At 42.6% G+C, this 19,831-nt stretch overlaps 1 protein-coding gene across 1 annotated transcript; it reads left to right on the top strand.

Annotated features, from left to right (window-relative positions):
* The first annotated feature begins 3,483 nt into the window (after positions 1-3,483).
* Positions 3,484-10,890, top strand: ENH1 (rubredoxin family protein). Its single transcript, XM_086484732.1, has 7 exons — positions 3,484-3,736; positions 3,826-3,924; positions 8,960-9,064; positions 9,234-9,400; positions 9,477-9,558; positions 10,073-10,141; positions 10,493-10,890. Exons 1-7 carry the CDS (start codon positions 3,629-3,631, stop codon positions 10,661-10,663), a joined length of 801 nt encoding a protein of 266 aa, XP_086340858.1. The 5' UTR covers positions 3,484-3,628; the 3' UTR covers positions 10,664-10,890.
* The last annotated feature ends 8,941 nt before the right edge of the window (positions 10,891-19,831 follow it).

The raw sequence follows: 19,831 nt of genomic DNA, 5'->3' as shown, positions 1-19,831 counted from the left end.
AATTAGCTGTGCGAAATGCTCTAGTGGAGAAGGATAAGAGAAAGAAGTGGTTTGATAGCCATTTAAAGGATAAAGACATCAAGGTTGGTGATAAAGTTCTTATGTACGGGGTACGTAATGAAAAGAAGAAATTGAAATACGCTGGTAAGGGACCATATCGAGTGTGTGAAATTACCCCGCAAGGGACCATTCGTGTGGAGACTCTAGATGGAGTTGAAACCATTGGATTCCTTAATGGGAGTAAATTCAAAAGATATTATGATCCTCTAAGCCAGGAAGAGTTGCAAGCCATCCATCAAAAGAAGGATGCCAAGGAACAAGCAGAGCTTAGAAAAATCCAAGCAAGAGTTGAGGCTCGAGAACGACAACAACGTCTTAGACGCCAATGAAAGGCTAATCTGGGAATCACACAAGCATTTTTCGAGGACACAGATGACGACTCATTAGAATCTGAGCCACCGCTACGATACCCAATTGAGCTAAATAGCCCCTATGGGAAAGTACTATACAATGCCTTATTAGATACGAGAGATAAACACAATTTTTTATCCTATGGAGTTTGGTGTCAATTAGGGAAACCGACCCTATCCCCGAGTACGATGCAAGTCAAGGGCATTAATAAAAAGAAAACTCCTATTCTTGGAGTCCTTCAGACCCCTGTTGTCTATGACAATGGAAGCATAGTGCAGAGGTTTCTAGTCATGCCCGTGGGAGCTATGGAAGGCAACGTAAACCTGGGACGCACGTGGATGTTGGCAACCAAATGCACTATTGATTGGGATATTGGTAGTGTCACGACGCGACCACCGACTCTTATCCCTATCATTCAAGCAAAGTCACCTACGTTGCAAACTCTAGCAAAGTTGAAGGATAGCCAACATTCACAAGCCAAGGTGGTTAACTCGTCTTTGCCGGCTACCTATGAACCTAGCACTTCAACACTTGTAGTTGCAGCAAGCAGTAATATTGCAAGTACTCAACCTACACAACCTAAGAGTACATATCAATGGGTCCCCAAGGCCTTACTTCCAACTACCTCAACCCTCCCATCCATTTCAAAAAAAAATTTCCCTGGACAACCAAGAGCGCGCTCTAGGAGATTCAAGACCAAATCACGATGGATTCCAAAACGACTATTAGAAGCCCAACGCTACTATGATGGAAATGAACAAATTTGGGTACCTAAACGTAAAATGTGTCCTTCCCTATCGACAACAAACCCATATGAGTCAAACAGTGTAACACTAAAGCCAATGGCAGACCGTGGGAAGGGAAAGATCACAGAATGCTACACACCTAGTCCAAAGCTAGTTTGGGCTCCAAGGCAAAACCAATTTATTCCACCTAGCTCAGGAAGGGGGGAGTTCCATGAAGCTTCTAGCTCCTCATGTATATACATCCATAGAGGTAAAAGCTTCTACACAGCCTCCATCTATAGTAGTGGACCTCCATGAAGTTACAAAATTAAAATGATGAAAATGAACAAACAAAAAATCAAAGTGCCACATTGTAAAATCTTAAGCTGGAAGAGAAATCTCAGCTTGATTGGGTACTTCACTCACATGTATCGCCTATGGTACTAGAGCCCTAGAGGTTCCCAGTATGGGCGCTTTTTCTTGAAAAGCAAAAAACCCAAGGCATACAAAATAAGCACACACATCAAAATTGAATCATTGTGAAAAGAATTTGGGGGGTCAAAGAAAAAGTAATCAGTCAGGCGATGATTTCATGAGAAATTCCTTTTATGGTAGCTTAACTACAAGGTCTTCTAGATATAGCCTCTAGTCAACCCTCTAACATGAATACTTGGCTCTCACTATTAAACAACTTAATTGACCACAGAAAATTAAGAAGCTTACCCATGGTATTAATATTCGATCTCTAGTGCCTTTCGACCGTCAAATTAGCGACCCCAGACTTGTTTAATTTTTTACCTTTACATCTGTTTATGCATTTGATTACATTGCAATTTAATGTTCATTGCAATTTTTTACCTTTACATCTGTTTATGCATTTGATTACATTGCAATTTAATGTTCATTGCTGACAAATTGTTTGAAATTCTTTTACCAATCAATTTGTCTACCTAAAACTGCATATGCTTATTAATCACTTATGAGAATGCAATTGCTATGCCAATGTTGTTTGATTTTGCAGTGACTGAAGAAGGCTGAGGACATTCATCTCAAATGCTCTTCCACCTCGACGAACGAGCTTCAACTCAATAGCTTCCGAGGACGGAATCTACATCAGGAAGGGGGGCATGTTAACCCTCACGGCTCACGAACACCCCATCACCTACGACGGACGTGTATTATGTATTTGGTAGAGTCAGGTACTGGGCTTGTCGGACCAATAGGAAAAGGGTAAGAGTGATCGCCGATGAGAGGCGCACTCTAACTGGGACATTCAAGGGATTAGTTGGCTAAGCATGGGCGCCCAAGTGTGAATGGGGTGAGCTCATATAAAAGCCAACTAAACCTAAAATTCACTCATTCTCTCATTTGTGCAATAGAAGAGTGCTCTTGCTCCATCTCCATCTCCATCTCCATCTTCTTCTTCTTCACCTCCTTGTGTGTGTGTGTGTATGTGAGAGAGAGAGAGAGAGAGAGAGAGAGAGAGAGAGAGAGAGAGAGAGAGAGAGCGATCGAGCATTGCGGCGGTACGACGGCGGTGAAGCGGTTGAGCGCGACGAAGCGACGGCTCCTTCTTCTTCGCGACGAGGAATCCTCCACGGCAGGAGCATAGAGCGGTGAGTGACACACCATTGCCCTCTTTTGAGCTTACTAGCTAAGCTAGTTGTGTGCTTGGAGCCGTCTATGGCTTGCACACAATGTTAGGCAAGGCCCTTGCTTCGACAATGCGGCAAGGAGCGCACATTTTTTAAGGCCCAATTCTTCCACAATATGGTCCCAAGGAGACGAGTGTCTAGCCGTACCCTTCTAGTACATGGGCTCTTTCTTCCACATGATCGCATCAATAGCTTTACAACATTTATCAATAAATTTCCCAGTAAAACCTCCTGATTGAGACCTTACATCGCAAAGGGGAAGAAGTCTATTGTATATGCTGAGGTTGGGCGTGAGCCACCTTTAGACCTCATGCGGGCTTCCATTACCATTTCCCTGCCATACATGTCCAACTCTTCTCATAATTGACAAGGGTGCTGAAAAATTTAGCACATAGCCTAAAGCCAGATCAAGAGTAACAAGATCAAAGATGTTCAATCCACCTTGAGCTTTTAGTTTAGCAATTTAATGAGCTGTCTGCAATCAATTTATTTTTCCACAAAAATTCCTTGATTGGTTTCAAAAAAGAGTTCCAATTTTTGGGACAAATGTAAGAATAGTGACTTTATAAGGTTATCTACCGGATGAAGAAGGTACTAAATAATTATTGAAGCTCTCGAGTGGAAAGAGCATTTGACTGACTAACTTGAGTCTCGACAGTGTGCGTCCAACAAGGTGGCTATGCGCTTTCGTTACAAGGCCTAAGGTGTGTGCACCACACACGCCAATAGAATACGTGGAGAAGCTGCCTTTCAAAGGCTTGTTTCAGCGCTCTCTGATCTCTCTCTCTCTCTCTCTCAAACACACACGCGCGCGCACACACGCACACAGCGCTAAGCATGGCGTCAGCATTCTGTGTCCAGAGCTCCGTCACCACCTCGGCCTCTTCCCTGCTCACAAAATCAAGTTCTTTGTCTCAATTGACACCGGCAGTTACAAAGTCGCAGGTAGGCTGTGTGTGTCTGTGTGTGTTGGGGCGATGGATTGTACTTCGGGTTTCTTGTCGGTAATGTCTCTCTGGAAATTTTCACTGCAGAGTTCCTTCTTCGGCACATCCCTACCAGAAGCAGGGCTTGTGAGCGGGGCGATAGACAACAGTGCGTGCAAAGGAAGCTCGACAATACGCCTTCCTGCGGTAAGACTTCTCGTAGTAGAGCGTGAACAACATGCATTCTCAGCATTCACTTACATTGCAACCTGAAGAAGCATGACCAAAACGTGAGTTTTCGAGTGTTTTTTTTCTTGGTTGTCATCTATAGCCCATCTGGAGCAAAACACAGAGGGCCACAAGATGTAAAGCGTACATAGTGGAACGAGTTGTCGGTGTTATCCTTGGCCATTCGTTGACGATGTATAACTGTGCTGGATGGTCCAAATGGAAAAAATGGATCATCTTATATACTACTGCCTGTGTATAACTGTGCTGGATGGTCCACATGGAAAAAATGGATCATCTTATATACTACTGCCTGGAAAAAATGGATCGTCGTACACCGTCGTGCGCCTTTACCTTCAGGGCATCTTCAAAAGATTCCGATTAATGCATCTTTTTTCAAAATAGAGGGCACATACTACTGCCTGTGTGTGAATTGGGTGGTCGACGACTGACAAGCGGACCCATCCAGTCCTGTAGGCTGGTTGGTGATATTTGTTGACCAGCTAGGACCTATATGGCACTAGCAAATGCCCTTAAAAATTTTAAATCTTTAAAATCAAGGGCATTCACAAATGCCACACGGGCACGAGCACTCAAAATTTGACGGGATGAGTCCTCCACAGTTGTCCGAACTAGTGCGCTAGGGGTTCGGTCACTTTGATTGACCAGCTATTGTTTAGGGACCACTATTGTCCATGGGCCGAGGCCCAACGCTCAAGGTTGTAGGGCTGAAGTCCAAGCCTCTTGTAGCAAAGATGTCATTTGGGCCTTGTAACTTTGGCATCCTAAGCTCTTCTCTAGACTCTCTCTCCCCCTCTTTTCTTTCATCGAACATGTCATACAAGCCTTGTCAAAAGTGGATGTCCCAAGTGCTCTCCTTGCATATAAACAATTAGAGGTCCTCAGTCCAATGGTCATGCCATCTGTAGCCAGCTACCCCTAACCATGACTACTAGGACATTCTTCGTGTCGTGATTGTTGTCTCTCCTTGCATGCTACACCCCTCTTGTCCGCTAAACTATAGGAATGTGCTCCCTAGGATTGTCAATCATACAGTAGGTTTTTGTATGGAAAAATACGGTGTATTTCAAATTATATCATACAGTTTGGAAAAATTAAAAAAACTCTTTAAAATCATAAAAAACATTTGCAAATTACCTCATGAGTTAGGGCTATACCTAGGTCTAAATTCAAAGGGTCTATCAAATTTATGAAAAATGACCTAGGGAGTGGGCACAAAGAGCAAATACTCAAGGTACAGCTACAAGCTTCTCCTTGCATGCTACACCCTCTTGTCCGCTAAACTATAGGAATGTGGTCCTTGGGGTTGTCACTTTACAATCATACAGTAGGGTTTTGTATGGGAAAATACGGTGTATTTTAAATTATATCATACGGTTTGGAAAACTTCTAAAAAAACTCTTTAAAATCATAAAAAACATTTGCAAATTACCTCATGAGTTAGGGCTATACCTAGGTCTAAAGTTAAAGGGTCTAACAAATTTATGAAAAATGACCTAGGGAGTGGGCACTGGGCACAAAGACCAAATACTCAAGGTACAGCTACAAACTTCTATATAAAAGGCTGGACCGTATTTGTATAAGGGCCGAATGAATGTATACTGTACGATCGTACAGTTTGGGCAGCCATACGCCGTAGGGTTACTCCAAGGTGCTCCCTCTCCCACATGGTGATTTACACTTGAAATGAGAGGCATATGAACGTGTATCATTGGTTTATTATATGAATACCGTAGTATGTGTAGCATATAATGCAACTTAGGATGATGAAAACCAAGATCAAGAGGGTGAGGCCGGATTGGGAATCTAAAAATCCCAAAAAGAACATACTATTGTGTGTTTGTTGTAAACGAATCTTTTAATGGAGGGAAAATTTGTGGGCAAGGAATGTCTCAGTTTGCAAAAGACATGGGCAGAGTTAAGAGGCTTTCATATGCCCTTGCTTCCATAGTCACATGGAACGGCAAATGGGAACGGGGGACGGTATAAAATGCCATTCCCTGTGACTACATAGTCACATGGATTGATGACCGGAATGGAAAATGGGAACGAGGAAGGGTATGACAAACCCAAAATTGGCCATTCCTTGTGATTTACTGCATCTCATGCCTGGAATTTTTTCTCCTGTGAGAGCAACGATAATTCTCTAGTGAAGCCATCTTAATTTGGGTAACACATCTTTCCAAATAAGACTCTTTAAGATTTCACAACAGCTTCCCAAATCTGGAATAGCTAGGGAGGTGGAGTGCAATGTGCAGAGGTAGTCGGCCTTGTGTGAAATTGTTTTCAAAAAATCATGTAGTTCGTCAAGTGTTTTGGAAACTCCACAAGGTAGTAGAAGATGTAGGACTCTTGCTTAATTAGTCTATTAGTGTTTGTATTGCCAAAAGCCTTGATAGAAGATTCATCTTTATGGCAATTGAATCGATGCCTCCTTACCATCTGCAGTGAGCTTCTGATAACTAGAGGATTCAGATGATGTATTTTCTAACATGCCTTAGGATAACTGTATTTACCAATGAAGATACCAACAAATGGCAGAAGCCCAGATGCATGCAGTCCTGTGCCATAGAGTTTGACATCGGCAATTGCCAAAACTATAGAATTAGGGTTTTCCATACGCATTTGCCAATCGTTAGTACTCAAATGGTGGAAAGTTTAACCTTTCAGCAATGCAGTGTCCCCATAATACCGGCATTGAAAATCAAAACAGCTTCTAGTTTTTAGCAGGTCGTTTGCAGGTTTGGATCGCTTGCTCAAGCGAATCAAACCATGCTCAAAAGTGGCTGAATATCGATTCCACGTCTGCGCTTCATTATTTGACCTACTTGATGTTTGAAGTGCTAACACCTCAACTTGTTCTGAACAACTTATATTGCTCCGTGGGCAGTGCTTGTTATTCTTATCAATGCCATTAGCTTTCTTTGGGGACAATTACATTGATATCCACTTCACTGCCAAGCGAACAGGAACCAGAGTTAAATGCTTAATTTTTTTTCGAGGTAGAGAAGTGTAGTAGATACTTTTTTTTTTGTTTTTTGTTTTCCTTAAAACAACTTACTACAAGGGCCATTGGGGGAGGTGCTTATCCCTTCCAAATATTAGCCATGAAACATGGTCGGGCAAGGGCGGCGTACCATCGGGCAAGAGCCACGCGTAGGCATCACCATGGCCACCAAATTGATGCACCACATGTACTGGGAGCAACGAAGAGAACTCGTAGCAACAAGCTAGGAACCTCCTCCTTGGGTGACCCACCCCAGGAGGAGGATGCACTAGAGTGTTCAAGGGCAAGAGCCATAGCAACGTGAACATGAGGTCATAGGAATCTCAAACTCTGAGCGAGCTTTTTCGAGCGAGTTAGTGAGAGGCACTTTATCAAAATACACATAGCCAAGAGTTCCTGAAAGTTACTCATTTCTGTAAATCACTCATTTTTTCACTTGAGAGACTAAATAAATTGGCCCTTGACCTCCTAAAGATGGCGGGTAAATTTAAGAATGGATATGCGAAGGAAGAGGTAGGTAGTTGGCTGCCGCTTGGACAACTTAGCCGAGGGTGTGAGGCCGTCCCTATGACAAGGGGTAGAGGCTAACTTTTTTCTTTTCATCTATGAACGATTGGCTACCACCTCCGCATGGTCTACGCTTCCCTGTCCTAGTGTGACATGGGCCTTAGACAAATCGCTCTTCTCATTCAAGAGTACTATGAACTCTCACAGTCTCTCTTTGGCTCTGATGGAGAAGAGGGCTCAACAATTAGGCTTCTGACTATTTTAACAGTCTCACAGATGAATAGATGCCATCCCAAGGAATGTTACACTTTTGTGAATTTTAAAATTCAATATTGCTCAACAATTAGACTTTTAACACATGATGCTTATGAAGCACTAATTATCCCTTTTCTCAGTGCCCTTGTTACCTATCTCTCTCAATTATAAGAATTAGATACTATACACATTATAAAGATTCTCTCCTCCTCATTTTTTTGCCTAATTAATAACCCTCATTCACACGTATGCCTTGCCTAGCGTGTGCAACATTGCATCTTTGGGCTTGCCCTAATCCTCTCGTAGCTTCCACCTTAACCTACATTCATGAGCACATGTGCAGTATGAGAGAGAGAGAGAGAGAGAGAGAGAGAGAGAGAGAGAGAGAGAGAGAGAGAGAGAGAGCATATGTGAGGAGACAGAGTCTTGTGCGCTATGGTCAAAGAGAGAAGAGAGCGCATTTGCAACAAGAGAGAAAGAGCAAGGAGATGTGAGAGGAGAGATAGAGAGCATGCGGCATGTATGTGCCCTACAACTCTTGGATTCAAAGCCTCGTGAGTCACGTCTCTTGAATAAGGATGTGAAGTAAAGAATTGGCACACATAGATCACTCCCTATTAGGCTTTGAAGGTGGTTCTGCATATGCTAGAGAGAGAGAGAGAGAGAGAGAGAGAGAGAGAGAGAGAGAGAGAGAGAGAGAGAGTATAGAAGAAAACTAAAGACATGGTCCCTATGTGGCATGCCCCCCTTTGCTGCATCCTTGACGTTGAGGATGGGGCTCAAACTGCACCACATAGGACACAATGGGCCCATGCCATATAAATATTCGCTCGGATTTTGGCTCGCTCGGAAAATGTTGCTTTGTGTATGGTAAGACAGGGTGATAGTAGATACTTCTCTTTCTGTTTGTTTGTTTTTTCATGATCTTTCGTTTTTGGGTGGTCGATGGTGCACTAATAAATCTAATATTGTGTGCGTGAAGTTGCACTCTGGACTTAGGCTTAACCTCTCAGGTTACTAAGCTCAACCTCATTAGGCTCATCCTGATTACTTGTTATGTGCTCTTTTAGTACATGAGTAATCATTTGAAGCTTGACTCAGTGGCACATTCAGTGAAAATCTATGATTCAGAGTGTATTAAACTCTAGGCCGTTTTCACTATCCACAGAATGTTTCCATCCTTTTGACAGACTTATGACTTAATGGGTTGCTGAAAATTTGCAGATCAGAGCAAGAACAGCTGGTGCCAGCAAAACCATTGAGGTGGAAGTTGATAAGCCGCTTGGGCTTACACTCGGGCAGAAGTCCGGAGGAGGTGTTGTCATAACAGTAAGTTCGATTCTTATCAGCATGATTGCTAGTTTGCTAAGATTTTCTTAGTTAAAGATGGGAAAATCACATTCTCTCCACGGTATAAACATGTAGCCGAAGAGCTGCTACTCACATACAGGAAGGACTTCTGCACGATGCATGAAGTTACATCTTGTTCTCTTTGCAGGCTGTTGATGGAGGTGGAAATGCAGCCAAGGCGGGCCTTAAAGCAGGTGATCAAGTAATCTACACGAGTAGCTTTTTTGGTGATGAGCTGTGGCCTGCTGACAAGCTGGGTTTTACCAAAACTGCTATCCAAGCCAAGCCAGAGTCTGTCTACTTTGTCGTCAGCAGGTCTCTTCTCTAGCATTGATTGGTTTTGCTTGAGAGTTAAGTGCCCTGTAATTCATTTCTTGGGATCTCTTTGCAGAGGAGCTGAAATTGATGTGAAAAGGCTGCCCAAACGACCAGCCCCACCTCGCTTTGGCAGAAAGCTGACAGAGGCCCAGAAGGTTGTGACCAATTGCTACATGCGATATGGGTGTCACATAATTCTGTGTGAAAATGCTTGAGCTTTTGGTAGTCTGTGCAGTCAGTGTGTGTAGTCATAGCATGGGAGTTCAACAGTGGGTGTTTTCAAAATCCCTATTTTACATTGTTTTGGCATACAGAGGGGTCCTATTGAAGGGAGTACTTAAAGATTGAACATTGAATAGGATAAGGGTGTGTTGTATTCATGAAAAATTTATAGATATAAAGGAGGCTTCATACATATATGCAATGCTCACATTCAAGTTAATTTCAGCATGCAAAATCATTTAAGAGAGGAAAGTTTCGCTTATGTTCTACGAGTAATTATGGACACCAGACTTAGGATGGATGGAGAAACCGTGTGTGGGTTTGTTGTAAACTTCTGAGGTTTTTAAACTGGTAGTGTAGAGGTAGTGGTTTTTCTCTTTCGAGTGGACATACAGGCTGTGTGTGCCGGTGGTCAATGTTAACCATGTGTTTTCGTTGTTCTCTCAGGCTAGAGCTACACACATTTGCCTTGATTGTGGTTACATCTATACATTGACAAAGCCCTTTGATGAGCAGGTGAAGTATTCAGACTTCTTTTTTCAGTTGCAATCTTCTTTTTGGCAGGCAAGCCTGAACATGACAACTTACACGGGCAAACACAAAAGTGGTTGACCCCAATTTTTGCCCCCCGCCCCCCGCCCCGCCTTTCTCCTGCCCTCCCTTCTGCACGCGCATGCATACACACACATGCATGCACGCACACACAAATGCTTGGGTGTGGGTATCCAAAGGGCTCAATGCTTCATGTATCATCGCTCACTTTCATCTCAACAAGATTGTAGCCATGCATTGGTTTCATTATGAGGATCTGTGTGTCTAGTATCAATTGATGATAATTTGCCACTAATGGATGGTATTGGAAAGCAGCCCGAGGGATTCAAATGCCCACAGTGTGCTGCTCCTAAGAAACGGTTTGCAGAATATGATCCAGAGACTGGCCAGGCGATTGGTGGAAATGCCCCGCCCCTTTCTGTAATTCTAGGAATTTTGGTGAGTGTTGCTGCTATTGGAGCCCTTGTCTTCTACAGCACTCAATGAGACTCCTTCCACTGTACAGTTACATTCAACTCGAAAGCTTCAGCCCAGAAATGAAGCCAGTAATGGCCGCTACAACATGGGATTGGATAAATTTTTCACCCCGGATCCTGTTGTAGCTCTGCCAATTGTATCTTTTGGTCTTCTTCCCTCTTGCATTGTAGAAGAGCCGAAGCTGGCTTTTTGTATTATGATTGGCATTTTGTGTATTAAACCTTGTGCTTTCTTCACATCCGGGCTATACCAGTGTGTATGTAGAAGAGGAAGGGTTGGTTGTAGGAGTGGGTTCTTGATTTGGTGGACATAATCTTATAATGTGCAATCATATTGTTCAGTGAATCAAATGCAAACAAATTATGCTACTAGTTGCTGCCAAGATGCCATCCTTCCAAACTCGAGTGCTCAGCATAGAAATGTTAATATTGAAGCAAGTCGAAAAGCGGTTGAAAATTCTTGGGAATCAGAATGAACACTTTCCAAAACATCTAGTCCAGATGCACCAACAGCTTGAAACTCAATGGACGAAAAAAGGGTTAAACCTGAGAAGATAATCAGTGCACTGCTGATATAACTGGCCTGCAATTAACTCATTGTGCCAACTTTGAAGTAACAAAGTGATGTCTATTATCTCCTTTAAAAGTGGTGCAGAAGATCGTATGCCAGAGGAAAGATAATGACGATGTAGCTTTGTTGTCAATCCATGCCCTACTTGCCACCCTAGCCAGCTAGAGAGATATCTTTGCCTTGAGAGGAAGTTGAACAATACATCTCTCTACAAAGTAGCAGAAAAGTTTAAGCCTTGTTGGCCATCCAATGCTTTCACCCAATAGAGGCTTTTTGTGTTTTCTTGCCTACGGTGAGCAACCAGCAGGGCAGGGAGCACATGAAGTGAAGAAAGGGCAATCACGATATTGCTCCCGACTACTTTGATACTCTCAAGGATATGAAACTCATGCCACATTCTGTGAAAGGGAAGAAGCTGGCTGCATTGTAGTACCTAGCCTAGCCATATGGTGGAATTGTTGTTGAAGGTGTTATTTGCCAAGCCATGTAATAATTCTAGGTATAACAATCATATCTAATTTTAGAGAGAGAGACTATAAGTTGAAAAATTACAACCTCTTGCCATGAAAGCACCAACCATGTGAGCAAAGAGAATTGCTGACATTTGAATGGCTGATTTGTACTTGCAGTATGCCCTCATGGTGCCTCAATTAGCCTTGCCTTGTTGTGGGAGATGTGTCTTGGCATATGGAATACTTAGCAAGAGAAACCCATGTTTACATGGAATCAATAAAGATATCAGGCTCTAACCCCTAGCTAACATATGTGTCCATAAATGTAGAATAGTTGCCCCACCCATTCTACTACATTCTACTAGGGGTGGACATATGCTTCCATAACACCGAAACCATCTATCTTTGACTATTGGCCAAGTTTGTAGTTAATGGGATGCATTTCATAGTATTGATGCGGTAAAGGGATTGATGTGAATGCCAAATATGATTGAGAATGATAAGACGCGGGGGGTTTTGTTTGTAAATTATGCTAATTGGATGGGATTCAACTTTTTGATCGTGTCAGATGTCTCCTTGCTCCAATCAAATCTAGAACCACAATTTGCTCCATTTAGGTCAGTTTTATGATTTTCGAAGAACTGCATGTCAATTTGATGCAATGATGAAGGATTTTGGGGATTTGTGGTTCAAAACTAGAAATTGGATTGAATTTATCGAGATCAGGTTCGAGCACAACTTTTTGCGCAAGGTATATATATAGGAGTATGAACATTCCATAAGCGTCACAAGCATCGGATCCAAGCTCTTGAGTTGAGCTATGCTGGCCGACTTTGGCTTGGTGAGTGGAGTTTGTAGTGAATAAATGCTCACAGACTCCTTATTTATATTTGATATAAGAATAAGGTTAGTTGTGAGTTAGTATGGGTGTGTTCGGCCGGCCATATTGACCGTTACCTCAACATCCCACATAACGGCCGATGTGGCTTAAGTGGAGTAAAACAAAACTATGTACAAAAACCTGTTTAATTGTGAAGCATGACATTGACTTCACCCCACATAATCTCTATGCAATGTGAAATCCACTCCACAGGTAAGTTCTTTTGCAAGGTTGTCATCTACATGAACCTTGACAAGTTCAATTTCCTTATCTACCAACACATATTGTATGAAGTGATACGTCACCTCTATGTGTTTCGTTTTGGAATGAAACACGGGATTCTTTGCCGAAACAATGACACTCTCACTATCACAATACAACATTAGAATCTGATGGCCCTTCTCCAGATCTCTTACTAAACGTGCCAATCACAATGCTTCTTGCGTCTGGCCTCTGATGCTATGACATACTCATCCTCTGTAGTGGAAGAGGATCTACAATTTTGAAGATATGGTCTCCAAAAAATAGCCCCTCTAGCAAATATGAGATGAAAATTTCTTGTTGTTTACATTCTCTACATAATCTGTATCTACGTATCCAACCACAAATGCATCATTGTTCCTGAAGTGTAAGCACTTGTGCATTGTACCTTTCAAGTACTTAACGATATGTTTCACTACATCCCAATGTTTCTTGCCAAGGTTAGCTATGTAATGGCTCACCACTTCCTAGCCTTGTACCCACCATAGCATACATGAGATTGCCCACTGCTAGCATGGGGGTACTCAATGCCTTTCCCCTGCATATTAAGGCGCTCCAATGTCTTCTGAATGTACAACTCTTGAGAAAGATCAGGAACACCCTTTTACCTGTCACACTTGATATGTATGCCAAGAAAGTGACTATCCTTTCCCAAACCGCTCATGGTAAATGTTTGACCTTGCATAAAAGGTTTTGAATAATGAACATATCACGAATACTACGTTATTATTCATGAATACTCAAATAACTCTTGAATTTTTTAGTAGTATTAGTGTATATCGATTGATAAGCTTATTGATTGATAGCTTATTGCGATAGACACATTTTTTTGATTTGAAAAGTGTTTTTGTTCAAAAATTGTATGCACTTAACAATCAAATAATTCTAAAGCTATTTATATATAAGAATAAATGTATTTCTTTTTCAAATATACTATCTAAGAGTTAACTCTATGTACTAAAAAATGCCTTTAATCACTATGTGATAAAGACATTTAGTGAGTTACTTTAATATGTCTAAACACTACACAAAAATAGAGATAGATTATGATGAAACTTTTATCATAATCTACTATTTTATGTATATAAAAAATGGAAAGAACTCAAGCTCTTTTCTATTTTCAATACGTGTAGACTTAGAGCCAAACATTTAATTACTACTCTTGATATTTTCAAGGCATCAAAAGTAGTAATTTTTTCCTCAAAAAATCAAAACATCTTTTGCTATTTTTTTTCTCTTCGTTGCACCGCTTGGGGTTGGCTTTGCAGTTTGAGTGAAGGTGAGCTGTATTTCGAAGGCAAAAACTTCTACGTTATAGTATTTTTATATCGATCGATAAGGTATCAATCAATATATGAAGCTTTAAAAAAATTTGATGTGTTACCGAATCATACAATCAAATAATTTGAAAAAATATATTATACACCCATTATTCACGTATAAAACATTTTGCAAATAATGTATCGTGCAACCTAGCTCAACATTTGCAATGTTGTGAGTGTGCTTCCCAACGATTAGCAAACGACATGTAATTCAAAATGAATAAGTGATCCATTGTTGAGATTCTTCTCGTACAAGTACTAATTCTTGTGACTATGTTTATATCGATGAGATTGCATGAAAATATTGAATTTCTAATACCATTGTCTAGAACGTTGCCTTGAACCATACAATGCTTTCTTGAGTCTACATACAAGCTCTTCTCTACTTTGCTTAACAAACCCTTCAGGCCGCTTCATGTACACATCTACCTCAAATATTCCATGAAATAAAGTCGTGTTCATGTTCATTGGGACTAATTCCAAGTTCTTAGTAGCTACTAGTCCAATTCGTGTGCAAAGTAGTCATCTTGACCACATGTGAAAAGATTTTGGCAAAATTTGTACTTTTTTGCTACTTGAAACCTTTAGTTACGAGTCTAGCCTTTGTAGTCAGGATTTGGATTTTTTGACATATACTTTTTCTTGTAAATCCATTTGTAGCACTGTCTGCCTGTAGGCTATCTAACTAATTTCCAAGTCTCATTATTGACAATCGAATTGTATTCTGGTTATATTTCTTGCTCTCTCTTGTCCTTATCATCCATTTGTATGGCTTATTGAAAACAAGATGGTTTGCAGTCAATCAGCATAAGATAATCTAGACCTAGCTAAAAATTCTTAGGTGGATTAGAGGCTCAATTAGAGCATCTCAATCCATGACTGCTACTCTCGACTCTCTCTGGAGTGTTGCTAGTGGAAAAATCCTCACTAAATTTCTAATTTTTGACTAAATCTGAGGCAACATTCTTGAATGTGACTCTCATGTACTATACCTCTTTGATAGGCTTCTTATGCATTGACGGGAGCAAAGCGAACCCCGAACCCCGATGGCCTCTAAAACACCGGGGACCGAATGGCGCGCCTCGAGCCTGTCATGGTAAAGCAAACAGGGGGCACCACCTAGCTTCAGCGGCTAGAACGCAAACAACACACCACCATAACAAAGTTTTCATCCAAGAGAGATGGATGCTTGGGAGTAATGATGAAAAGGAAAGGGAATGAGATCAAGAGAGAGAGAGAGAGAGAGAGAGAGAGAGAGAGAGTGAGGGAGAGGGTATAGCGGCTTAGTACTTAGGCATCACAAAAGGATGGCGAATCCGCACACCCTTCACACATACACAAGCTCACTCCAAAACACAAGACTAGGTGGCGATTCCGCACACCTCACATGGGCAAAACATTGGAAGAGAGAGGGGGTTGACCTTTTGAGTGGAGGAGAGGAAAAGAGACACACGGCGGGGTAACAGTGAAGAAAAAGGAGGCAAGGTGGGGATGGGCTACCCCGTAGGCATGAGGTGGCCTATTTTACCTTTCTCATATATTTACATAATCATACTTTATTTTTTTCTTACTTTTTCCAATGCCTTTTATCACTCCCTCCCTAAGAGGGGGTTTTCATGGGGTGGGGACGAGAGAAGAGGGGTATGGGAGCTTGGCTTGTGAAAACCCCCCATCATTAGCCCTCCCCTTTTGGCTAGAGGCATTCATGTCTCTAGCTCTGTTTCTTCTTCCGCTTAGCTGTAAGATCCGATATGGAGTTGCCTTCTGAACTAGCCATTCCATTCGGCCATTGGTGAGATTTCTGGGATATTCATGAATCTGTAACAGGTCTGAGTGATAACTTGTTCCTTGGAATAGTGTCGATTGATTCAAGGGGAAGCCCATGGCTTCCAGAACTTTGTGCCAATGTCCTCCTGGATCCCAAGTGAAAAATAGGATCATTGTTTGCAGTGTCCGAACAATAAAATTTGCATGCCAAATTGGGTCAAATTTGTAACCACCAGTAGCGAGAGGGGAAATGAGAATCTTGGCTCCTGCAAAGACAGAACTGAAAATTATGATTCCCAAGAGTGTACCAAGAATCCACCATATATGGCCGCCTTGTTGGTGTGGTGAGCTCAAGTTGTCTTCAGAGTCCTGCTTACTGCTCAAACATGTGCTCTTCTTCAAGTTATACCCATGCTTCTTTTGGGTGTGCTCAAACATGTCAGCTTCCTTTACTGATGCTAATAGCAAGCCACCTACCTTGCGGCTTAAATTCAAGCGTAATCCACTTACCTTTCTCCAAAGAGAGGATGCACTATTTGTAAAAAATTTTACCAAATTGGGAATGAGGTCTTCACTCTTGCATTCTATCAGCCTTTTGTCTATCCATGGCTCCTTTGCTCTTATCTCCTTGCTGATCTTCTCTCTATATGTTATAACGGCTAGCCATAGCCATAGGTCTGATGCATCCCATGCAAACACAATGCTGTGTTGTGGAGGAGTTTGGAACATCCTTAAAAGGTTGGCAACATATTGATCATCAAACTTACTATGAACATCCTCACATAAACTGGAGGCATTACCCATCTCCAAGTTTATAACACCCTTCAGTAGACTAGAGGCATTACCCATCTCTAAGTCTATAACACTACACAATAAAGTCTTGCTCGGCTGCCAAGCCTCTGGAGCAATAGCCAACTCCAAACCTTCAGTTTTACTTACCTCTTCGTTATGGTCCTTAAGTGAAACTGCCTTGATGCAAGATTCCTTTAGCTTGCTACACTGTCCTGGGTCCATGGTGGTGCACAGGCTTCCGTTTTCAAAGCCCTCCCCTTTGCTTGATATGTTGTCCACCTTCTGCAAAGCCTTGCTAACAGGCTGGTTTTCCTCTTCTCTTGTATCTTTCATGACCTTTGCATTCCTCTTACTCTGACGAGGCCTAATCAACACTTTACACCTTCTTATCCTTACTGCCCAATGCTGTCGATTGATCGCGTTGGTTCCTATTTCATTCAAGGTTAAAGATGTACTCACATTTGTAACACAATTTTCTTGACTTACCTCCCCCACCTGGGTAGCATCTTTTGATTCTTTAACCTCTTGTTCTATTGCTTGAGTTCTTTGAATAGTCTTCTTACTTGATCCTTCTTCTGTTATACTCATTTTGACCTCTTCTGCAAGACTAATGATACTTGGTGTGCGGGTACCAATTGATGGTGGGCGTAGGATGATTGTAAGTGGTGATTGTGGTGGTGGTTGCATTGGTGACTGGCGTCGAATTGGTGTGGCCAGCTGTGGTTGCACTGCTGGTGGTGTGATTTGAACAGGTGGGATCGGTTGCCTGAGTGGCGGAGGTCTTGCTCTTGGTCGAGAGATCTGATTCTGTCTCCCCCCTCTATTGAAATTCTGCCTCCTCGGGTGTGGGCAGTAGTACATTTCATGGCCATCTTCCCCGTAGTTGTAACAGTGGTACTTTGGGTTCTGCCTTCGTTGTCCTCTTCCTTGTTCTGGGTTCCTACCAGGTGTATGCCCTTGCTGCACCAGATGCACAGATAAACTCTCTAGTTGGGTGGTGATGCGACTCAGCAGGTCTTGCTCTTCTGATGCCTCTTGTGGTTGGACTCTATGATTGGATGTTGCATTCACTGGGGTTGGTTGGGCCGAGCTTGTTTCCTCTGACTCGTTTACTCTTGCTTGCATGCGTAGCTTCTTGTCTTTAAGGCGGGCTACTTCGACTGCCAACTCATATGTTGCAGGAAACCTTCCCTTCACCTTCTCTCTAAGCGACGACCATAGACTAGCAATGAAACGGTCCTTCTTTAGGAAATTAGGCGCTCCTTCACCTTCCTCCAGTGAGGCAACCCATCTCTCCCATAAGTCCACAAATTTGGACTCGTAGGTGGCATACTCCAGCAGGCCTCCCTGCTTTAATTCTGTCAGTAACTGCCATAGCCTCTCCGAGGTTGTGCCTCCACCAAACCTCTTTACAAAAGCAGCCATTAACACATCCCATGCATTCTTGGTGGCCTGGGGCAATGCATTATACCAGGACTTGGCCTCTACTTTCATTAGTAGAGGAAAAATTCTAAGTCGTGAAGCGTCGTCATCTTTGTTGGAGACGATACAAGCAATGTCGAAATCATCCAAAAAGTCGGTGGTGAGATCCTCTCCCTTCTTTCCACTGAACGTGGGGAAAGAAACACTTGCCATGGTAGTGACTTAGGAAATTACAAACCTCTTTTTTTTTTACATTACATTAAGAATAGCGGCTCATAGCAGCTTTTTTACAGGGGTGGGTGGATAGGTTAAAACAAGATAAAGATAGAAACATTAAAGGAATGATGGTAATCTAATATGGGGAGAATGATAGGGTTCGGAGAATTGAGGATTTCTCCTAGTACCGCCGCACCGAATAGGTGTACGATCTTCTGTTGGTAGAAGACTTTCCTATCTACATAGACATTCACATGCATATGCTGCAAGAATCTGAACGGGAATGCCGTTGGCCCGTTTTCCATCATGCACAGAGGATGAAATAATTACTTATACTCTTATCGTGCCGGTGTTGATGAGTCGGCACATCCACAAGAGGTCGTCGCCTTTCATGGGCTCTACCTTTCCTTCGTTGCTCAGCACGCACGGGGTGATGGCGACGCGTCTGACCACTCCCAGCCTCTTGGCTAACAACAATTGTAGGTAATTTCCGTAGTCGGCGTGTTGCATGAATTCTACTCCATTCAGTTGCAACTTGTCCCCAGCCCACTGGGTTTCTCCCGTGGTAGAGAGCTTCTTCAGGATAAGTTGTATAGGGAGAGGAGGAAGATCCTCCACTCTCTTTCCAAAACAGCGAGAGCAGTAGCCGAACCACTCTTCTCTAGGACATGGGAATCTTCTTACCACTTCTTCTTCCGGATTGTCAAAGTGGATTGGTAGCACTCGCATGCGTCGTGCAAATCGGTAGGCGACCTTTCGCCACTTAGCTTCAGATGACTTCCTCTTTGGCAAACTGGGTACAACCCGGCTTTCTGAGCTTGAAGCACTTGCTTGGCCAGATGCTTCTCCCTTCGGGGTCATGTGTTTCCAGACTGGCTTATCTTCTCCTTGCCTTTGGCTCGAGCAGCCCCTTTAGGCCACTTTGGAGTTATAACTTTGATTGTAGTTTCTTTAGGGAAAAGAGGTCTCACTGTTTGCTTCCCTTCCTTGATGTGAATGACTTCTTTGCGATGAATGTCGATGTAGATGACTTCAGCCCTTTCATTGCCTTCGTTGCTGGCACTCATTGACAGTGTGCCTTGGTTGACAACAGTGATGGCACTTCACCGACCTCCCACCTGATGCTCTCAATTTATAGTTAGAACGAGCGACACGAGATGGAAAATTTACCTCTTGAATGCTGACGACACTGCAGCCTGGCAGTAGCACCTCAATGAAGGCGGCTAGTGCCTCCTTAGTCTCTTCTTCTTCCGTCCTCCAGTTAAAAAATTCCTTCAACCATTCGTCCATGATTGATAGTTGGAGTCACTTTCAGCATTGTAAACTGAAGGGTCTTAGAAAAGATCCTCCGTGGGGGCACCAAATGACGGGAGCAAAGCGAACCCCGAACCCCGATGGCCTCTAAAACACCGGGGACCGAATGGCACGCCTCGAGCCTGTCATGGTAAAGCAAACAGGGGGCACCACCTAGCTTCAGCGGCTAGGACGCAAACAA

Source organism: Adiantum capillus-veneris, chromosome 16 (assembly GCF_014529385.1).
Source record: "Adiantum capillus-veneris isolate H3 chromosome 16, ASM1452938v2, whole genome shotgun sequence".
Classification (NCBI taxonomy): Eukaryota; Viridiplantae; Streptophyta; class Polypodiopsida; order Polypodiales; family Pteridaceae; genus Adiantum; species Adiantum capillus-veneris.
The sequence above is the reverse complement of the archived record's forward strand: the minus strand, read 5'-3'. Positions and strand labels throughout refer to the sequence as shown.